Here is a 19,085-nt window from a genome sequence, read left to right on the forward strand (position 1 = left end):
AAATCCATCACCCAATTAGTGAAAGACAAATTGCAGTATAACAATAACAAAAGTCAAAAAAAGTGAGGGATACAAGAGAGGGAACCAAATCAAAATAGTATTGGAGGGGGAGATAATGTACTCTGCCTGCCCACCTCTCTCTAGGCTTCAAGGATACTGATGGGCAATGCAATGAAGAACCCAATTTTTATTATTAAATCAACCTGTCCAGAGATGCTCATGCATACCTCCAGCACAGGTAGGATTTGAACCCAGGCCTCTTGGCACAAAGGCAAGGACTATTACTGCCACAAAAGAGCCCCAGAACCCAACTTCTAAATTACAAATGAGCATCACCTAATCTCAATCATTGTTCTGCTTAATCTTTCAAGCAACCTTCATTTCTAACATTGATAACACCCTGAGTGGTGTTGTGGAACAGAGAGACCTAGGGGTCCAGATATGCAGTTCTTTGAAATTTGCATCACAGGTAGACAAGGTGTTTAGCATATTTGCCTTCATTGCTTTGTCCTTTGAGTATCGGAGTTGGGACATCATGTTGGGGTTGTATAGGACGTTGATGAGGCCTCTTCTAGAGTACTGAGTGCATTTCTGTTTGCCCTTGCTATAGGAAGGATATTATTAAACTGGAGAGGGTTCAGAAAACATTTACCAGGTTGTTGCTGGGAATAGAGGGTTTGAGATACAAAAATAGACTGGAAAGACGAGAATTTTTTCACTAGAGCATATGAGGTTTAGGGGTGATCTTATTGGGGTTTATAAAATAATGAGGAGCATAGATAAAGTGAATGACAGGGATCTTTTCCATAGCAGGGGAGTTCAAAACTACGGGGCATTTTTTTAAGTTGAGAGAATTTGTTTTATTATAAAAAGACATGAGTGGATTGTGTGCGGAATGAACTGCTAGAGAAAGTGATGGATGCAGTTATAGATACAATGTTTAAATGACATTGGGATAAGTTCATGAATGGGACATGTTTGGAGGGATATGGGCGAAATGCAGGCAGGTGGGACTAGTGTTGTTTGGGAACCTGTGCGGCGTGGACTGTTTGGATCAAAGGTTATGTATAATTCTGATAGCTGGAGGATAGAGCAAGTTGAAATCTGAATCACTGAGTTCAGGTCTTTCCTGTGCATGGTGAAAAATACAATGCATTACAGTACCTTTGAGAGGCTGTTAATCAATCCAATGCCATATTCCTTCATTTAATCCTTCATGTTTTGCCAAGTAGACGACCGCCTGAGATGGTTAGATACAGCTTTTCATTACCACTTTGGCATCCATTTTTGCCAAATTATTCCACAAACACAGTAACATAAGGAGTTGTACCTATTTTAAAGAAATAAACTCAGTTCTGTTTGCATGTTACAGAGTTGAATCAATTTACGATCCGATACTGAAGAGACCAGATGTCAATTTGGATGAATTTTATGGTCCTCTACAGTATGGAGCTTGGAAACAGATGAAGAAAGTCATTAAAATAGGTTCATTCAACATTATCATTTTTCTTTGTCTTTACTTGTCGTGCTTCTTATGTTTGGAACATGTTTCATTTAATTTAGTTTGGAGCTTTATTAGTTAAGAATATAGTAGGAGCAGGAGTAAAGCTTGTGTAAACAGTCTCTGACCATCTATCCGAACAATCTCTTTTATAATTTAAGACCTGTTCTGAACCTCCTATTAACTTTCTCTGATCAAAGGAGAACTAACCAGATATTTTTGGTCTCTGTGTTCAACCCTAATACCAAGGAAGCAATTGCATCCAGGTGCACCGACTTAAGTGCCTTGACATCAAAAAAAATGCCCCAGGGCACGTATAGAGAACATCGATGGGCATGAGAACAAAGTTGTTTTTTTCTCTCTCTCAATTCCATGTTTGCTACAGTGAACTAACGAGAAGTTAATTGGCTGTTTATTTCTAATTACCTTCCAGTTCCGAGTCCACTTCGATTTGACCCCAAGACAGCCAATCGTCACCTTCGCATATCAAATCTCGGACGTAAAATGACTTACTGTGAAATACAGTCGGAGCCCCCAGCGACTCCTGAGAGATTTACGAACCACCTCAGCGTTGTCGCCTCGTCTGGATTAACCTCCGGAATTCACTACTGGGAGGTAAATGTGAGCGAAGGCTCTGACTGGTACCTCGGAGTGGCCTCAGCATCCGTCAACAGGAAGGTGTGTGCCGCAACCAAGCCGGAGAACGGCTATTGGACCATAGCCCGCAGATGTGGGGTAAATTACTTTGCTTATGACAGAGAAAGAGTGCCCATCAATCCTGACATTAATCTAGAAATGGTTGGCGTTCATCTTGATTATGAAAGAGGGAAGCTGTCCTTTTATGATGCCGAGGATATGTCCCATATTTATACGTTTAGTGACACGTTTACAGAGAAACTTTACCCGTATTTTAGCATTAATTGCAATGAACAGTCTGTGGTGCCGACCTTAGAGCTGTTTCATCTGGGTTTGTGATCACCCCCTTTTGAGTCGGAGCTTCTCTCACAGTAAAACATTTATGAGCATGACAAAGGCAAAAGCACTGAATCAAGCATTTTCCAACGTCATCTTCACTCTTAATTGCCCTGAGTGGGTTGCTTGGACAGCCAGAGGTTTTTTTTTGTATAAAGAAGACATAAGAACATAAGAACTAGGAGCAGGAGTAGGCCATCTGGCCCCTCGATCCTGCCCTGCCATTTAGAAAGACTCAGCTCCACTTAGCCACCCACTCACCATAAGCCTTAATTCCTTTACTGTTCAAAAATTTATCTAGCCTTGCCTTAAAAACACTCTGAGGTAGCTTCAACCACTTCACTGGGCAGGGAATTCCACAGATTCTCAACCCTTTGGGTGAAGAAGTTCCTCCTGACCTCAGTCCCACATCTACTTCTCTTTATTTTGAGGCAATGCCCTTGAGTCCTAGTTTCACCTGCTAGTGGAAACAACCTCCCTGCCTCCACCTTATTTATTCCCTTTATAATCTTATGTTTCTATAAGATCTCCCCTCATTCTTCTGAATTCCAATGAGTGTAATCCCAGTCTACTCAGTCTGTCTTCATAATCCAACCCTCTCAACTCTGGAATCGACCAATTGATAGTTAAATGGTCATGAACACTGACAGAAGGTTTTTATCCCAGCTCTACTAAATTCCACTCATGGCTGCAGCAGGCTTTGAACCCAGATCAAGGACATTTAAGGTGGGTTAGAGGCCTAGTAAACATTATCATTAAACAGTGTCTACTCATTGACATGGTTTTGACACATGCTGTGATTCATTTAATGTATTTAATTCCTGGGCGATGGGTGTACGCATTGGTCATGTGTTTATCAATATTGATATTGTTTAAAATGTAATAAAGAACACAAATTAAAAGGAGATCTGTAAAGAAGCTGGCAGACCTAGCGATGTGCTGCTTCCAACAAACTGGGAAAGTTTAATTGTATTTCATCAGCCCACGACAATAAACCCAGGTTTGAATAATTGACCGATCACATGTCAGCATTTTTTTGGTGATGCCCATAAAGTGTCATTTGATTCTCGGATGAAATGTAACATGGCTGTTGCATTCAATACCCAAATTTTAACAGCATGGTGTACCTGTATGGGTTTATCTGTATTCCAACTCAAACCAGAAATGAGTTTAAAATTGGTGAGAATTCATGAAGTGAAATAATCACTTCAGTCGCCATTACTTACATTCTTTGTGACATTCTTACATTAGCAGTGACTTGAACCATCACCTAGAGAAACAGGTATACACTGAACTGTCTGGCTGCCTGGTTTTGAACTGTGACAAAATGCCTGCCCCATAAATGCAGTTCCTGAATTGGATCAGTGCGTTGAGGTTATTAGTAACATGCCCTCCACCCTGCCCCTGTGCATAAGACCAGAACCAGCTCTATTATAGAAGACGCAGCAGAATCAAGAGGAGAGGCACAGATCTGTGCAGGTTCTGAACCTGAAGTCATTGCTATGAATGAGGGCATCTCAGCTGTGTCTGGGAGGTGGTAGAGGTTGATGGTGGGAAGATGGGTGGTCTGGGTTTACAGACCAGACATGTGACCTGAAGAGGGCCAGGTCCACCTTCCAAGCCAGATGCTTTGCCAATCCTGGAGACGGCGAGAAAGAGAGAGTGCGGGGGTGGGGGCGGTGGTCCCAGAGATGTCAAGCACAGAATGCATAAAAATCCAAACTTATAAACAAGAAGGGCTGCGTTGCATTTCTCAGTGGAGCTTATCACGTTCTTTCTCTTTCACTGCAGGTAGATCCTTAGTAAATATCTGCCTTAGTTCTACTGAGTCTGCAGCACAGGGCCATGTGTGTTGGCTCAATTAGTGTCTGTCATACTTTCTTACCTACTCCTCTTGCCTGAGTCATAGTGATCCTCAGGTTAAACCACCACCGGCCATCCCTCACTCTCTCTTCTCTTCGCCCCCTCGGTCTCTTTCCCCTCACTCTCTCCCTGTCTAATGTGCAAGCAGCCCCATGGCCTGTAGGACTATGGCAAATTTACCTTTGCCGTTTGGCCTCTGAGGGGGAAAGATGTGGACCAATAGGTTTTCTAAGAGACCTTCAAAGAAGTGGAAGAGAATTTATAATGGGGAGATAAGAGTGGGGTGGTAATAAGCTAAAGGACCAAGATGAGCATGCATTTCACCAGTTTGTTATAGAACATAGAACACATTGTTCTATTGGAGAATTTTCCACAAGGGAGAGGCACTGCTGGAATTGGCATTTACGGATAGAGATGAGCCCAAAAACCAAAATCGCTGGAGAAACTCAGCAGATTTGGCAGCTTCTGTGGAGACAGAAAGACAGAGCTATGTTTTGAGTCCAGGAACACTTCGTCAGAAGGGACAGTGGCTAGGAAGAGATGGTATATAAGCTGATGTGGGGAGAAGGATGGGTGGGGTGGGGGGGGGGGTGGGGGTGGCGGAAGTGACCAGATAGGTGGAACCTAACAAAATGACAGGTAAGGATACAAAGGGATGGAAGATGGCAAGCCAGGGAAAAAGGACAAACTGCTCAATGTCGACCGTAAGCAGGTGAAGATGGTTTGGCTGGATCAGGTGTCAGTTGGCAAGGTTCTGAGGAACGGTCCACCATTGTGTCATATGACTTAGTTGGGCCGTGGAAATTGTTAAGGAGCAACTTGCCATTCAGTGCCAGCGAACTGGGTTTGATTCCAGCCTGTGTGGAGTTTTCACACTCTCCAGGTGTTATTGTGGGTTTCCTCCCACAGTCCAAAGATGTGTAGGTTAGGTGGATTGGCCATGCTAAATTGTCCGTAGTGTCCAGAGATAGTAGATGAGGTGAATTAGCTGTGGCAAATGTGGGGCTATGGGAATAGGGTGTTTGGTTTTTGAGGGATGCTGTTCTGAAGGTCAGTGTAGACTTGATAGGTTGGATGGCCTCTATCTGCACTGTAGGGATTTGATGATTCTATGAGCCCAGGGTTAGAAAATGAACTTACAGAGGAATGACAAAGGAGAAGAGATTAATGAGCTGGCTTTAGATGGAACGCCTTGGACCCAGTGATTTTTCTCTCATTTTCTGATGTCAGACGGCAACATCCCTCTCTCCTTTGCTTCTTTGCCTCATTTCTTACTCCCAGCACTTTTCTGTCCTTCAAACTCTCCTGCCTTCCAACTTCCTTGCTCACAGCCTTTCACAACTTTTTAACGTTCCCAATTATGATGGAAGGTAATGGACCCGAAACCTTGACTCTCGCTTTCATTTTGAAGAATGAGAATTATTTGAAATGTACAAAACACTGAAAGAGATGCAGGTAAGATGTTTCCCCGGGTTGGGGAATCTAGAATAAGGGTCCTCAGTTTAAAAATAAGGGGTTACAACTTTTCCGCACCTACACAGGCCCCAAACCCCACCTCTTCCTCCGGTACATTGATGACTGTATCGGCGCCGCCTCTTGCTCCCCAGAGGAGCTCGAACAGTTCATCCACTTCACCAACACCTTCCACCCAAACCTTCAGTTCACCTGGGCCATCTCCAGCACATCCCTCACCTTCCTGGACCTCTCAGTCTCCATCTCAGGCAACCAGCTTGTAACTGATGTCCATTTCAAGCCCACCGACTCCCACAGCTACCTAGAATACACCTCCTCCCACCCAACATCCTGCAAAAATTCCATCCCCTATTCCCAATTCATCCGCCTCCGCCGCATCTGCTCCCACGATAAGACATTCCACTCCCGCACATCCCAGATGTCCAAGTTCTTCAAGGACCGCTACTTTCCCCCCACAGTGATCGAGAACGCCCTTGACCGCGTCTCCCGTATTTCCCGCAACACATCCCTCACACCCCGCCCTCCCCCCCCCCCCCCCCCCCACAACTGCCCAAAGAGGATCCCCCTCGTTCTCACACACCACCCTACCAACCTCCGGATACAACGCATCATCCTCGGACACTTCCGCCATTTACAATCCGACCCCACCACCCAAGACATTTTTCCATCCCCACCCCTGTCTGCTTTCCGGAGAGACCACTCTCTCCGTGACTCCCTTGTTCGCTCCACACTGCCCTCCAACCCCACCACACCCGGCACCTTCCCCTGCAACCGCAGGAAATGCTACACTTGTCCCCACACCTCCTCCCTCACCCCTATCCCAGGGCCCAAGATGACTTTCCATATTAAGCAGAGGTTCACCTGCACATCTGCCAATGTGGTATACTGCATCCACTGTACCCGGTGCGGCTTCCTCTACATTGGGGAAACCAAGCGGAGGCTTGGGGACCGCTTTCCAGAACACCTCCGCTCAGTTCGCAACAAACAACTGCACCTCCCAGTCGCAAACCATTTCCACTCCCCCTCCCATTCTCTAGATGACATGTCCATCATGGGCCTCCTGCAGTGCCACAATGATGCCACCCGAAGGTTGCAGGAACAGCAACTCATATTCCGCCTGGGAACCCTGCAGCCTAATGGTATCAATGTGGACTTCACCAGTTTCAAAATCTCCCCTTCCCCTACTGCATCCCTAAACCAGCCCAGTTCATCCCGTCCCCCCACTGCACCACACAACCAGCCCAGCTCTTCCCCCCCACCCACTGCATCCCAAAACCAGTCCAACCTGTCTCTGCCTCCCTAACCGGTTCTTCCTCTCACCCATCCCTTCCTCCCACCCCAAACCGCACCCCCATCTACCTACTAACCTCATCCCACCTCCTTGACCTGTCCGTCTTCCCTGGACTGACCTATCCCCTCCCTACCTCCCCACCTATACTCTCTCCACCTATCTTCTTTTCTCTCCATCTTCGGCCCGCCTCCCCCTCTCTCCCTATTTATTCCAGTTCCCTCTCCCCATCCCCCTCGCAGATGAAGGGTCTAGGCCCGAAACGTCAGCTTTTGTGCTCCTGAGATGCTGCTTGGCCTGCTGTGTTCATCCAGCCTCACATTTTATTATCTTACAATACAAAGGGTCCTATTCTAAGAGAGTACAGGGGCAAGGAAATCTGGGCATCTATGTGCGAAAGTCATGAAAGCTGGCAGAAAGAGCTGTCAATAAAGCATGCAGTATTCTAGGCTTCATTTAATAGGGGCATCAAGTACAACATCGGAGAGCTTATGCTGAATTTATAGAGGACACTGGTTAGTCCGCAGCTGGTGCACAATATTGGGTATAGCTCCGAGCACTTGACTTCAGAATAATGTGAAGGCAAATGAAGTTTCTAAGTATGGTTCCAAGGATGAGAAACATCAGTTGGAAGGATAGATTGGAGAGGTAAGGATTGTATTCCTTGCACAAAAGAAAGCCAAGGAGAGATGTCGGAGAAGTCTTCAAAATTATGAGGGATCTGGCCAGAGTTGATAAGAGAAATTGCTCCCACGGAGGTAAAAATCCATAGAGGACCCGACCGTGTGGATAAATAGAAACCACCCCCATTGTGAGTGGGCAGGTAGAAACTGCTCAGAGATGCACTTAATACACTCGCTTGGATAAACATTTTGTTTAAAAGAATAACAATTATTTGAAATAACTGGCAGGGAAAGTGATACAAAATCACCAACCTAGCCAGCGAGGTTTGTCACAGCAAATGAAGCTAAATGTTTCATTCAGCCAATTCCCGTTTGTGGGAACGTTGCAAAATATATTCACCTTTGCTTATTATTTCAGATTTCTTCCATACATAATTAGCCTGATACATTGAACCTATAATTTTCCCGAGATCGTATAGCATTTTAGGCCAGGTTTAACATTAATTACTTTAAAAAGGGAGATCCAGGAAGGCACCAGCACACGAGGTAGTGTTTGGGCTCGTTGGCACCCCTGCACTCCAGCCTGGTGGCATCATCTCTATGGACTTTTTGTCTTTTCTCTTTTCTTCCTATCTCTTCATCTTCAAGGCCAGATTGGTGTTGGCAGGCTAGTGGCTACAGTGTCAGCAGAATGTACCAGGACTCCCAGTAGGGCCTGGGGCCTGCACTCTTTGCAGCAGTAGGGCCCGGGGCCCACTCTCTTGGCAGCAGTAGGGCCCGGAGCCCGCTCTCTTGGCAGTAGTAGGGCCTGGAGCCTGCACTCTTGGCGGCGGTAGGGCCCGGGGCCTGCCCTCTTGGCGGTGGTGGGGCCCGGGCCTGCACTCTTGGCAGCGGTAGGGCCCAGGGCCCGCACTCTTGGCAGCGGTAGGGCCTGCACTCTTGGTGGTGATAGTCCTGGAGCCTGCACTCTTGGCAGCTGTAGGCCCGGAGCCTTCACTCTTACGGCAGGACTATTGGCAGCAGCGGTGCCTCAAATAGGAACTCCTGGTGGCAGTAGGCCCAGAGCCTGGATTCTTAGCAGTGGAGGTGCCCTGGTGGCAGTAGGCTCAGAACCTGGACTTTCGGCAGCGGCAGTGGCCAGATCCTGGATTTTGGTGCTGTTGGCAAGGTAGCAACAGCAGCAGAACAGGGGTCTCCTGGGGCGTCGGTGCTGTTATTACTGTTCCCAGAATGGGACTCCTTGAGGACTGGAACATGTTGCAGAAGCCCTCCTTGTAACTCAAAATGGCACTGAATTGTGGCAACAAAACACGTTTCACTGTATCTTTAAGATACATTGGCAATAAATCATTCATTCGTTCATTCATTCATCCAAAGTGCAAATCCCACTCCGTTCCCTGTTCATTATTTGTGTAATGTTATGTGTCAGCTTTAGTTAAATTTTCCACTTCTTGATTTAGTGACTGGACATCCAAGATGGTACTGTGAGGGATCCAATGTCTAAGGTTTATGTTTCATCTGTTAATGAGATTTCCGGTCCAGGATGTAGTTACTGTGCAAGATTGGCATCCAAGTGAAACCCATTTCACATTGGTGAAAAACTCATAGTGCCAGTCTAGGGGTCCACATTCCAAACTAATGCTTGACTGAATTGAGTTGGAGTTCCCCGGAGTCTCTCACCATTTAGTTTTAGAATACATAGAAAGGTTTTGAATTCTCTACCCCTGGTGGTTTGTGAATGTGTTGTCACATAGATGGACTCAACTGAGATGGACAGATTTTTAATTTCCCAGGGTAACACACGGATATGGGGAGCAGGCGGTTAAGTGTGTCTGATGTGACCATGTGATGATGAGCGGAGAACTTACTTGTGTAATTTATCATCCTGCTGCCATTTCTTGAGTTTTTCTAATTACGTTGTATGCCCAATTAACAGCCATATGCATTCAGATTAATAAGTCCAAAATGTAAATCAAGTGCAGTTAGTATTGATTTGCAAGCAACTGTAATGATCATTGAGCTATTTAGAAGGGAGTGGCTCTCCCCTTCAGTTTCAAGACATGGGAAAGGATGCTCATTCCTAGGGTTTTGTTGAAATTCTGTCCCTCGTGTTTTTCTCGTACTTTCTCTCTACTTGTATCAATAACATTAATTTCCGCACTCTTGTGAGCTGCCCTGTCCTACTGCAATGGGTGGAAGGCTTGGTTTTGTGATGGATGTGTCATCCTATCCAGTGGAGGCAGAGGAATGGCCACCATGGTTCGTGTTACTTTTTTTGAGGAGATGTATGATGCAACTCGTTAAAAACGCGAACAGTTTCTGTTCAGTGCTTGTTGAAGGTGACTAGCGCTGCGGTAAAGCCCAGGACAGGCTGGATTTACGGTGAGAACTGGAGAAGTTTCATTTGATTGTTTGAGGCAGTCCCCGGCGAAAAGAGTGGAAACAGTTTACCAGTCATTGCCCTGCCACTGTGGGTGTACAAGTGAGACATGTCCTCTGCGTTGTAAAATGACACCTGACCTCCATCGTAGTCCAAATAAACACCAACCCTCTTCGGATTCACCTGAAGCACAAGGTGGTCAAGCTTTTGTGAAGTCCTTTCCTTCTGTGCAAAGATGTCGATCAGCCACTGCAGCCAACTGGTTGTGTGCGGACTTATGACCCAGTAGCCATTGGGCGTGGTCAGATCATCAAGCTCTTTTCTCTGAACTGACTCCTGCACCACCCCGAGGATCCACTTGGCCCCCCGATCCACCTCAACTTCCCAGTAGTGTCTGCCCGACGTAAATCCTCTCGATCCCAGCACGCAGATGCGACGTAGAAACCTCTTTGAATTGTTTGCAAGGCGCTGTTGCACATAACCAACACTTGCTTGGGTCATGTTTTCAGACAAGATGAGACGAGGGTGAGCAGACTGTGGGCACAGAGTCAAATTGGCCAATGCTGGAAAGAAACAAACATATTAGTGTTGATGCTGTAACTTAGGAAAGTGGTACATTGAGTTTGGGATATATTTACATCTAAATACCACACTTTACTCACATTTAACTCTGACTGCCGTTACAGTTTTGAGCAATATATCAGCCACTCAAAGCATTTCAACTTATCTTGACATCATCTACACAGTTTTACACAAACATAGGTTCACAGGCACTTAAGAGATCTCCGCTCTCTTCAAGTTACGTACCAGTGGCTGCAGTGTGACAACATGAACATCTCAATGCTTTACCTCAACAAATCAATGTCTCTTTCAACTCTTACAGTCACCCTTGATTTCTGGATGGTTTTAATTTACCCAGCCAGCCGGGAATCCCACACGGTAGCATTGGTTCAGTGCTGCCTCACAGCGCCAGGATCCGTGGGTTCAGTCACACCTTTGGCCGACTGTCTGGACTTTGCACACTCTCCTCATGTCTGTGTGGGTTTGCTCCAGTTTCCTCCCACAGTCCAAAGATGTGCAGGCTAGGTGGGTTGGCCATATTAAATTGCCTTTAGTGTTCAGAGATGTGTAGATGAGCTTGGTTATAGGGGGATGGGTCTGGGTGGGATGCTGTGAGGGTCAGTGTGGACTAGTTGGGCCGAAGGGCCAGTTTCCACATTGTGGGGATGCTGTAATGATTTGATGCAATATGAGTGTTATACCTGTCCCAAGACCAGGGTGTGCAAAACCATGCATTTCAGTTCCCAGATGAATTGGGGTGGGATAAGTCAAATTTCCCCCTCATGGAACTAAATGCTTTACCACTTCTGATTCATAAGGTGTCCATATCAAAGATTATAACATGATTCCCCACCTAATTCAGTCATGTCAGAGGAAAGTAACTTGAGCTTCTTGTCAGGTGAGATCGGATTGTGTTCCTAAACTCATTCTGAACTAAATGAACAAGTGGATGATACTTGATAATGGTCATCCAAGATTTTGAAACCCAGTGGCGTACAGTACTCTCTAAATTGGAATCAGCATGAACTGAAAGGCTAGCTGGTATGTAGACGTTGATCAGGTCTACCTGGTTTGATAGATTTTCTCATCTGCCTCCAGACAGTATACTGAAAGGGGCCTCCAAATTCACCCATCAACATATTGTCTGGAACTTGATCTTCCTGCTTGATTTCTTCACTGGGTCTTCAAAAACAATGAGAAGCTGTTAACAATTGAGAGTTCAACACTACATAGCTTTCACAGCGCAAAGACAGAAATCGAATAACAAAATCTGTAAGTACTTACCCACTAAGAACTGTTTTCATGTCCTGAAATAAAAAAAAACATAAATATGGACTTGGTGGAGTCATATTCCAAGCCTTGATTGTGGTTATTGTTTAAATATCAAAGGGTAACCTGTTGTGTTAAGTTTGGTTCAGTATTTTGATATTTCATTATTTTCCTAATCAATCACTGAACCTTGGCTTGGAGTTTTGTCTCCTTATTATAACCCCAATAAGAAGTATTTGGGATAACACGGTGTAGAACTGGATGATCACAGCAGGCCAAGCTGCATCAGAGAAGCAGGAAGAATGGGACCTGACTAAGCATTACAGCCATTAAATAAAGCAAGTGTAAAGCTACAATCTGGAGACATCTCGCGGACTGATAAATCACACACAAGTGCGTTTATGGAGTCATAGAGCTACACAGCACATAAACAGACCCCCCGGTCCAACTTGACCATGCTGACCAGATATCCGAAATTAGTCTACTCTCATTTGCCGGCATTTGGCCCATATTTCTCTAAACCCTTCCTGCAGCTCGTTCCACACATGCACCGCCCTCTACGTGAAATATTTGCTCCTTAGGTCCCTTTAAATCTTACCCCCTAACTCTAAATCTATGTCCTCTAGTTTCGGACACCCCTACCTTTGGAAAAAGACTTAGCTGTTCACCCTATTCAGAGCCCTCATGGCTTTACAAAACTCTATAAGGTCACCCTTCAGCCCCGGCCTATTCAGCCTCTCCCTATAGCTCAAATCTGCCAACCCTGGCAACATTCTTGCAAATCTTTTCTATAGAAAGGAAACTAGAATGGAACACAGTATTTCAAAAGTGGCCACAACATGCCATCCCAGCTTCCAGTCGCCTACTACTCCCAACACACCACCTGGTCGACATCTCTGTCTCAGGCTTGCGGCAGAGCTCTAGTGAAGCTTAGCGCAAGCTGGAAGAACGGAACGGCATCTCATTTTCTGCTTGGGAACCCTGCAGCCTTCGGGTCTTAACATTGAGTTCAATAATTTTCGGACCTGAACACCTTAATCCGTGTCCTTACTCCACCCTCACAACCCGGTCCCTGTCATAGCACGGCTGCTTTCAGTACAGCCAGTCCATCTTCACCCTCTTATGGTCCCCATAGCAGCTTTATCCATTCCTGGCTTGCTATCAACCACTCCTTTGTCTGCCTGACTCTCTCTCTCTGTCTGGGCTCCATCCCACATCTGCACACTCCTTTCCCCTCTATTCTCTGTCTTCATCATATATACCTCCTTGCCTCAGCCGCTGTCAGTCCTAATGTTAACTCTGCTTTCTCTCTCTGCAGATGCTGCCATACCTGCTGAGTTTCTCCAACAATTTCTTTTTCTGAAGAACACAATTTCTCTATATTAGACACAATAAAATTCCAAAGTTTACTGTATTTAAACTAATTGTAAAGCAAGTTCACTCTTTTTCCCTCCCTACACTTCCCCTTTGCCTAATATTGTTCTGATGTATTACATCCTTATCCTGACGATTCTGTGGCATCGTGCTTTATGACTCTTATTATGTGAAAATCGTCTTGTTCTGAATAAAACATCCAGCCCCATCAGGAATTTAAAAAAATTTCTTCAGTGTTACGGATGTTAAACTGAAGCCAAATCATACTTGCCTTTCTAAAGTCTTCATTATCAAATTTTCCAAAGTTTGAATGAGATTAGCTTTTTTTTAAAAAATGAATTAAATATCCATTTCCTAAATTGGATTTTGGTGTTTCATTGCCTTGGCCAGTAAGAGTGTTACCTGCATGATGGTTTAAACAATGGGAGCAAATGGTTCAGTAAGTACCTGCAGAAAATTCCACATCACTTGTAGGAAGGAAGGATTCACTTCAGCTGCTGCCCTGCTGTCAAACCTGCTCCTGTGCAATACTTCTTGCTGTCTCTGCTGGAGTCGTCTTTTCACTGCCTGTTCTTCTCGATCAAGAATTTGGTGTAGCTTGATAAATTCAGCTTCCATATTTTTTGTGAGCTCCTTTACCTTGCCCTGCAACAATAACAATGCAGCATTAAACTCATCTTCAGTGAGTGGTAGAATCTAAAGCAGATGAGAGGATTGAGTGAAAAAGAAGAGTGAGAACAGCTCTTAACTTCCCATCTCAAAAGTATTGAATCAGAGTGTCTTAGAGTTAAACAAAGCATATATGAGAAAACAATCGACCAATTAATTTTATTCACTCATTGAATCTGACCGTTGCCGGAGAGCTGAGCATTTGTCTGTTCTTAGCTGCCCTTGCAAATATGATGGTCAGCTGCCTTCTTGAACCACAGCAGTCGCTCTGGTGTAGGGACACTTGCAGTGCTGTTAAGCAGGGGAGTTCCAGATTTTTGATGCAGTAACAGTGAAGAAACAACAACATAGCTCTAGTTGTGATATGTTCTGGATGGGGACAATTCATCTCTTAGGTCTCGTTAGCTGAGATACAGAGTCATTGGTGACACAGTAGTTTGTAACTTATTGTATTTCTGAAAATCAGATTAAGAGAACAACAACCAAATTTGCTTGATATTCATGCCAGAAGCTGTAAATTTAGTTTCCTGACATGGTCATGGGGCTATCCACATTCTTCCAAACATTAACCCTGTCAGGCCCACGTACAACATCTCCTCCCAAGTCCCGGGCATCCTCCAGTGTCATAACGACACCACCTGGAAACTGGAGGAGCAGACCCTTTTATTCTGCCTTGGGAGACTACATCCCAAGGCCTAAATGAGGATTTTACCTGTTTCAAAATCTCCCCAGCCTCTCTTTCATCCCATGACCAACCCTCCCTCTCATCCCTGACAACAAAGTGCGGAGCTGGATGAACACAGCAGGCCAAGCAGCATCTTAGGAGCACAAAAGCTAGGGATCCCCTGAGTTTGGTCCAGAGGGAGGAGGGTAACTTCTTCAGGTGCCTGCTGTGTTCATCCAGCTCCATACTTTGTTGTCTGGGGTTCTCCAGCATCTGCAGTTCCCATTATCTCCCTCTCTTCCCTGCCTCCTTCACCTGACACAACCTGTCCATCTTCTTTCCCACCTATCGCTCCTCTCATTTCACTGACCAATCCCCACCACTCCCTGCCTATCACCATCCCACCTACCATCCCCAGCCCCACCCCTCCTCTCTCAATTTCTGAGCTCCCTTTCCCCTCCCCCAATTCTGAAGAAGTGTCCCGGCCCACAATGTGAACTTTCCTGCTCCTCTGATGCTGCCTGGCCTGCTGTGTTCCTCCAGCCCTACACTGTTACCCACTAGATCAGATCTTTGTTGATTTTCAGCTCTCTAGATAATTGTACCTTCTTTATTTTGATCTTGCATTCGTACCTTCCCACAGTTTTGGAAAGTTCCTAGAACAATACTCTCTGTTATAAGTTGTGATGGAAAACGTTTTTTTTGGGCCAAGCAAGCCAACAATCTATGACTGTCAGCCTTTTCAGAGCAGTTTCAAGATTCACTAGGTGACTGTATCGGCGCCACCTCATGCTCCCAAGAGGAGCTCAAACAGTTCATCCATTTAACCAACACCTTCCACCCCAACCTCAAGTTCACCTGGGCCATCTCCAACACATCCCTCACCTTCCTGGACTTTTCTGTCTCCAGCTCAGGCAACCACCTACAAACCGATGTCCATTTCAAGCCCACCGAAACCCACAGCTACCTGGAATACACCTCGTCCCACCCATCTTCCTGCAAAAATTCCATCCCCTGTTCCCAATTCCTTTGCCTATGCCCCATCTGCTCCCAGGATGAGGCATTCCACTCCTGCACATCCCAGATGTCCTCGTTCTTCAAGGACCGCAACATCCCCCCTGCAGTAGTCGAGAACGCCCTCGACCATGTCTCCCACATTTCCCTACCTCATCCCTCACACCCCGCCCTCGCAATAACCGCCCCAAGAGAATCCCCCTAATCCTCACATACCGCCCTATGAACCTCTGGATACAATGCATCATCCTCCGACACTTTCACCATCTACAATCTGACCCCACCACCAAAGACATTTTTCCATCCCCACCCTTGCCTGCCTTCCGGAGAGACCACTCTCTCCGCGACTCAGTTGTCTGCCCCACACTCCCCTCCAACCCCACCACACCCGGAACGTTCCCCTGCAACTGCAGGAAATGCTACACTTGCCCCCACGCCTCCTCCCTCACCCCCAAACCAGGCCCCAAGATGACATTCCACATTAAGCAGAGGTTCACCTGCACATCCGCCAATGTGGGATACTGCATCCGCTGTACATGGTGTGGCTTCCTCTACATTGGGGAAACCAAGCGGAGGCTTGGGGATTGCTTTGTAGAGCACCTATGCTCGGTTTGCAGTAAACAACTGCACCTCCCATTCGCGAACCATTTCAACTCCCCCTCCCGGTCCTTAGACGACATGTCCATCCTGGGCCTCCTGCAGTGCCACAATGATGCCACCCGTAGATTGCAGGAACAGCAACTCATATTCCACTTGGGAACCCTGCAGCCCAATGGTATCAATGTGGACTTCACCAGCTTCAAAATCCCTCTCTCCCCACTGCATTCCAAAACTAGCCCAGCTCGTCCCAGCCTGCCCAACCTGTTCTTCCTCTCACCTATACCCTCCTCCCACCTCAAGCAGCACCTCCATTTCCTACCTACTAACCTTATCCCGCCTCCTTGACCTGTCCGTTCTCCCTGGACTGACCTATCCCCTCCCTACCTCCTACCCATACTCTCCTCTCCACCTATCTTCTCCTCTATCCATCTTCAGTCTGCCTCCCCCCTCTCTCCCTATTTATTCCAGTTCCCTCTCCCCATCCCCCTCTCTGATGAAGGGTCTAGGCCGGAAAAGTCAGCTTTTGTGCTCCTGAGATGCTGCTTGGCCTGCTGTGTTTATCCAGCTCCACACTTTGTTATCTCGGATTCTCCAGCATCTCCAGTTCCCATTATCTCTGATCACTAGGTGGCAGTATTTAGTTCAGCCCAGCAACAGAGGAGGGGCTCTTTGTGAGGGCTATAATGGGACTCTTCAGAGTCAGTGGGGTTTAAAGGTTGCAGATAAGTGGCAAAAGAGACAGAGATAGCAGCAGGCTCCACATTGGAACTGCTGGGCAGGTGGACGAACTCATATGAACTGCACAGATTCTGTACCGAGGACCAAGTGAGGGGTCCAGAGCGGTTGTATGGCTTTTTGCTGTTAAGAAATCTGGAGAAAGTTCTGGGATACAATAGGCAGACGAGTGTTGGTCTCTAAGGGAGCTCAGTCCCAGGAAAGGAAGTTGATTGACCACAAAGTATTGAGGAATTCCATGATGTCTTAGAGAAGGCACATCAAGTTCAGATCAGTGAAAAAGTGAACAAACTTGATCCAACAGAACTCTTTTTCTTAACGAATGCATCTCTGTGTTTAACAGTGTTCAGGATGTACAGCAGGCTGTTCTCAAACTTTCTTACTGCGAGAACATCCTGTTTTGATAGCAGGAGCCCACTTCCACAGCTGTGAGATTCTCCTTTTGGTGCTACCGTAGTAACAGGAGTTATCTTGTTCTTTTCCTCCCGATGGACGCTGGCCGAGGACGCCCTGATCAGTAAGAAACGGTGATCCCTAGGATGTGGAGAGTGGGTAATGCCATAGGGAGTGTTAGGTTCTCTTTTTTATTCTCGGATGATGGCAAATGAAAACTCATATCCTGGAGGTCAGGAACAACTTATAGATCAAACGGATTCGATCAAAGTCTAAATAAAAAAACCCAAAAGAACTGCGGATGCTGTAAATCAGGAACAAACACAAAGTTGCTGGAAAAGCTCTGCAGGTCTGGCAGCATCCGTGGAGGAGAAAACAGAGTTAACGATTTGGGTCCGGTGATCGAAATGAGTTCTGAGGAAGGATCAACGGAACCCAAACGTTAACTCTGTTTTCTCCTCCACTGATGCTGCCAGACCTGCAGAGCTTTTCCAGCAGAGATAGTAGGAACTGCCGATGCTGGAGAATCTGAGATAACACAGTGTAGAGCTGGATGAACTCAGCAGGCCAAGCAGCATCAGAGGAGCAGGAAGGCTTGACGTTTCGGGTCGGGACCCTTTTGAGAGAAAATAAACGCTTTTCCAGCAACTTTCGTTCATAGTCTATTTGCCTTGTGTCTTTGAACCATGCAAGTTTTTTTAAAAATAAAGTGTTAATGTCGCCCATTATAGAGGTGGATATCGCCAAGCTAAGAACATGATCGAAGAACCCCTCCAGTTGACTCAGCTCAATCAGTTCTTTGGCATTTACAGAAGCAGTTAAATGAGTAACATAGTGAAGAAAGTTCAAGAATTCTTACCCCCGCCACCCTCCTCCCACCCACCACGGTCCTTCAAAAGGAAGCTGGGTCCCACCTTGGCGTGCCTGCCTCTGGCGTTCCGGTGCTGAGGCTCGTTCGAGGTCCCGCACAACGGGCCGAGTGTCTGGCCGTGTCCTCCATCTCCCAGCGCGGCCGTCAGGGAGCGGACAGTGCCCGCGATATTGGCCATCCGTCTGTCGGGCCTGAGTGCCCTCGCCGGCAGCCGGCAGCGACATTCCGGGCAGGAACAGTTCCCACCATCCCAGAAGACCAGAATGCAGCCCCTGCAGAAAACGTGCCCACAATCCAGGGAGACCGGCTCGTCAAAATACTCCAGGCAGATGGAGCAGGTGACGTCTTTGCTCAAGTCCTCTAGGTGCTTTCTAGCCTCCATTCCGAAAATTTTTTTTCTCTCTCTCTCATATCACTACTTTCGCTTTCCCCAGGAAGAAAGGGTGTGGGGGAAGAGGCGGTCTCATTATTTGGAGATGTTAAAACAAAATTAAAAATCGCGTTATATGGGGTTCGCTCCAATGATAACTTTGTGGAAGCAACACTTTCGCAAAGGTTGGGTTCAAAACCAACAGCCTCAGGGAGCCGTAGATTTATTTTACGAAGCATCATAGTGTGGTGGTAATGGATGAGAGGTCATATTTCAGGTCGTATAATACTATAGGAGATGGGTTCAAGCCCCACCGTATTTTTTTTTAATTTCAAAGTTATAAACACTGCACTGGAAGCTATCTTTAGTCACCATCATCCATTGTCATGGCAAAACGAAATCACTTAGGTTCACCTGAAGAAGTCATACAGGTCTCTTTCTGTCTCACCACAAGAATGTCTTAGT

The 19,085-nt window shown here is 46.3% G+C and overlaps 2 protein-coding genes across 2 annotated transcripts in view; one reads left to right on the plus strand and one right to left on the minus strand.

The window, feature by feature from the left end:
• The window catches only part of LOC125446660 (uncharacterized), a 47,741-nt gene that overhangs the window by 7,485 nt on the left and 21,171 nt on the right, over positions 1 to 19,085 (plus strand). The window contains exons 5-8 of the mRNA XM_048520400.2: positions 1,373 to 1,485; positions 1,935 to 2,473; positions 8,557 to 8,888; positions 18,387 to 18,588. Coding sequence (XP_048376357.2) covers positions 1,373 to 1,485; positions 1,935 to 2,473; positions 8,557 to 8,888; positions 18,387 to 18,588 — 1,186 coding nt within the window. The remainder of the gene's footprint in view (positions 1 to 1,372; positions 1,486 to 1,934; positions 2,474 to 8,556; positions 8,889 to 18,386; positions 18,589 to 19,085) is intronic.
• On the minus strand, positions 7,746 to 18,640 carry LOC132206262 (zinc-binding protein A33-like). The gene is made up of 5 exons (XM_059639714.1): positions 18,294 to 18,640; positions 13,752 to 13,943; positions 11,946 to 11,968; positions 11,728 to 11,843; positions 7,746 to 10,663 (listed from the first exon to the last, which is right to left on the minus strand). The coding sequence occupies exons 1-5, from the start codon at positions 18,630 to 18,632 to the stop codon at positions 10,098 to 10,100; spliced, it is 1,236 nt and encodes a 411-aa protein (XP_059495697.1). The 5' UTR covers positions 18,633 to 18,640; the 3' UTR covers positions 7,746 to 10,097.

Source organism: Stegostoma tigrinum, chromosome 34, assembly GCF_030684315.1.
Source record: "Stegostoma tigrinum isolate sSteTig4 chromosome 34, sSteTig4.hap1, whole genome shotgun sequence".
In the NCBI taxonomy this organism is placed as follows: domain Eukaryota; kingdom Metazoa; phylum Chordata; class Chondrichthyes; order Orectolobiformes; family Stegostomatidae; genus Stegostoma; species Stegostoma tigrinum.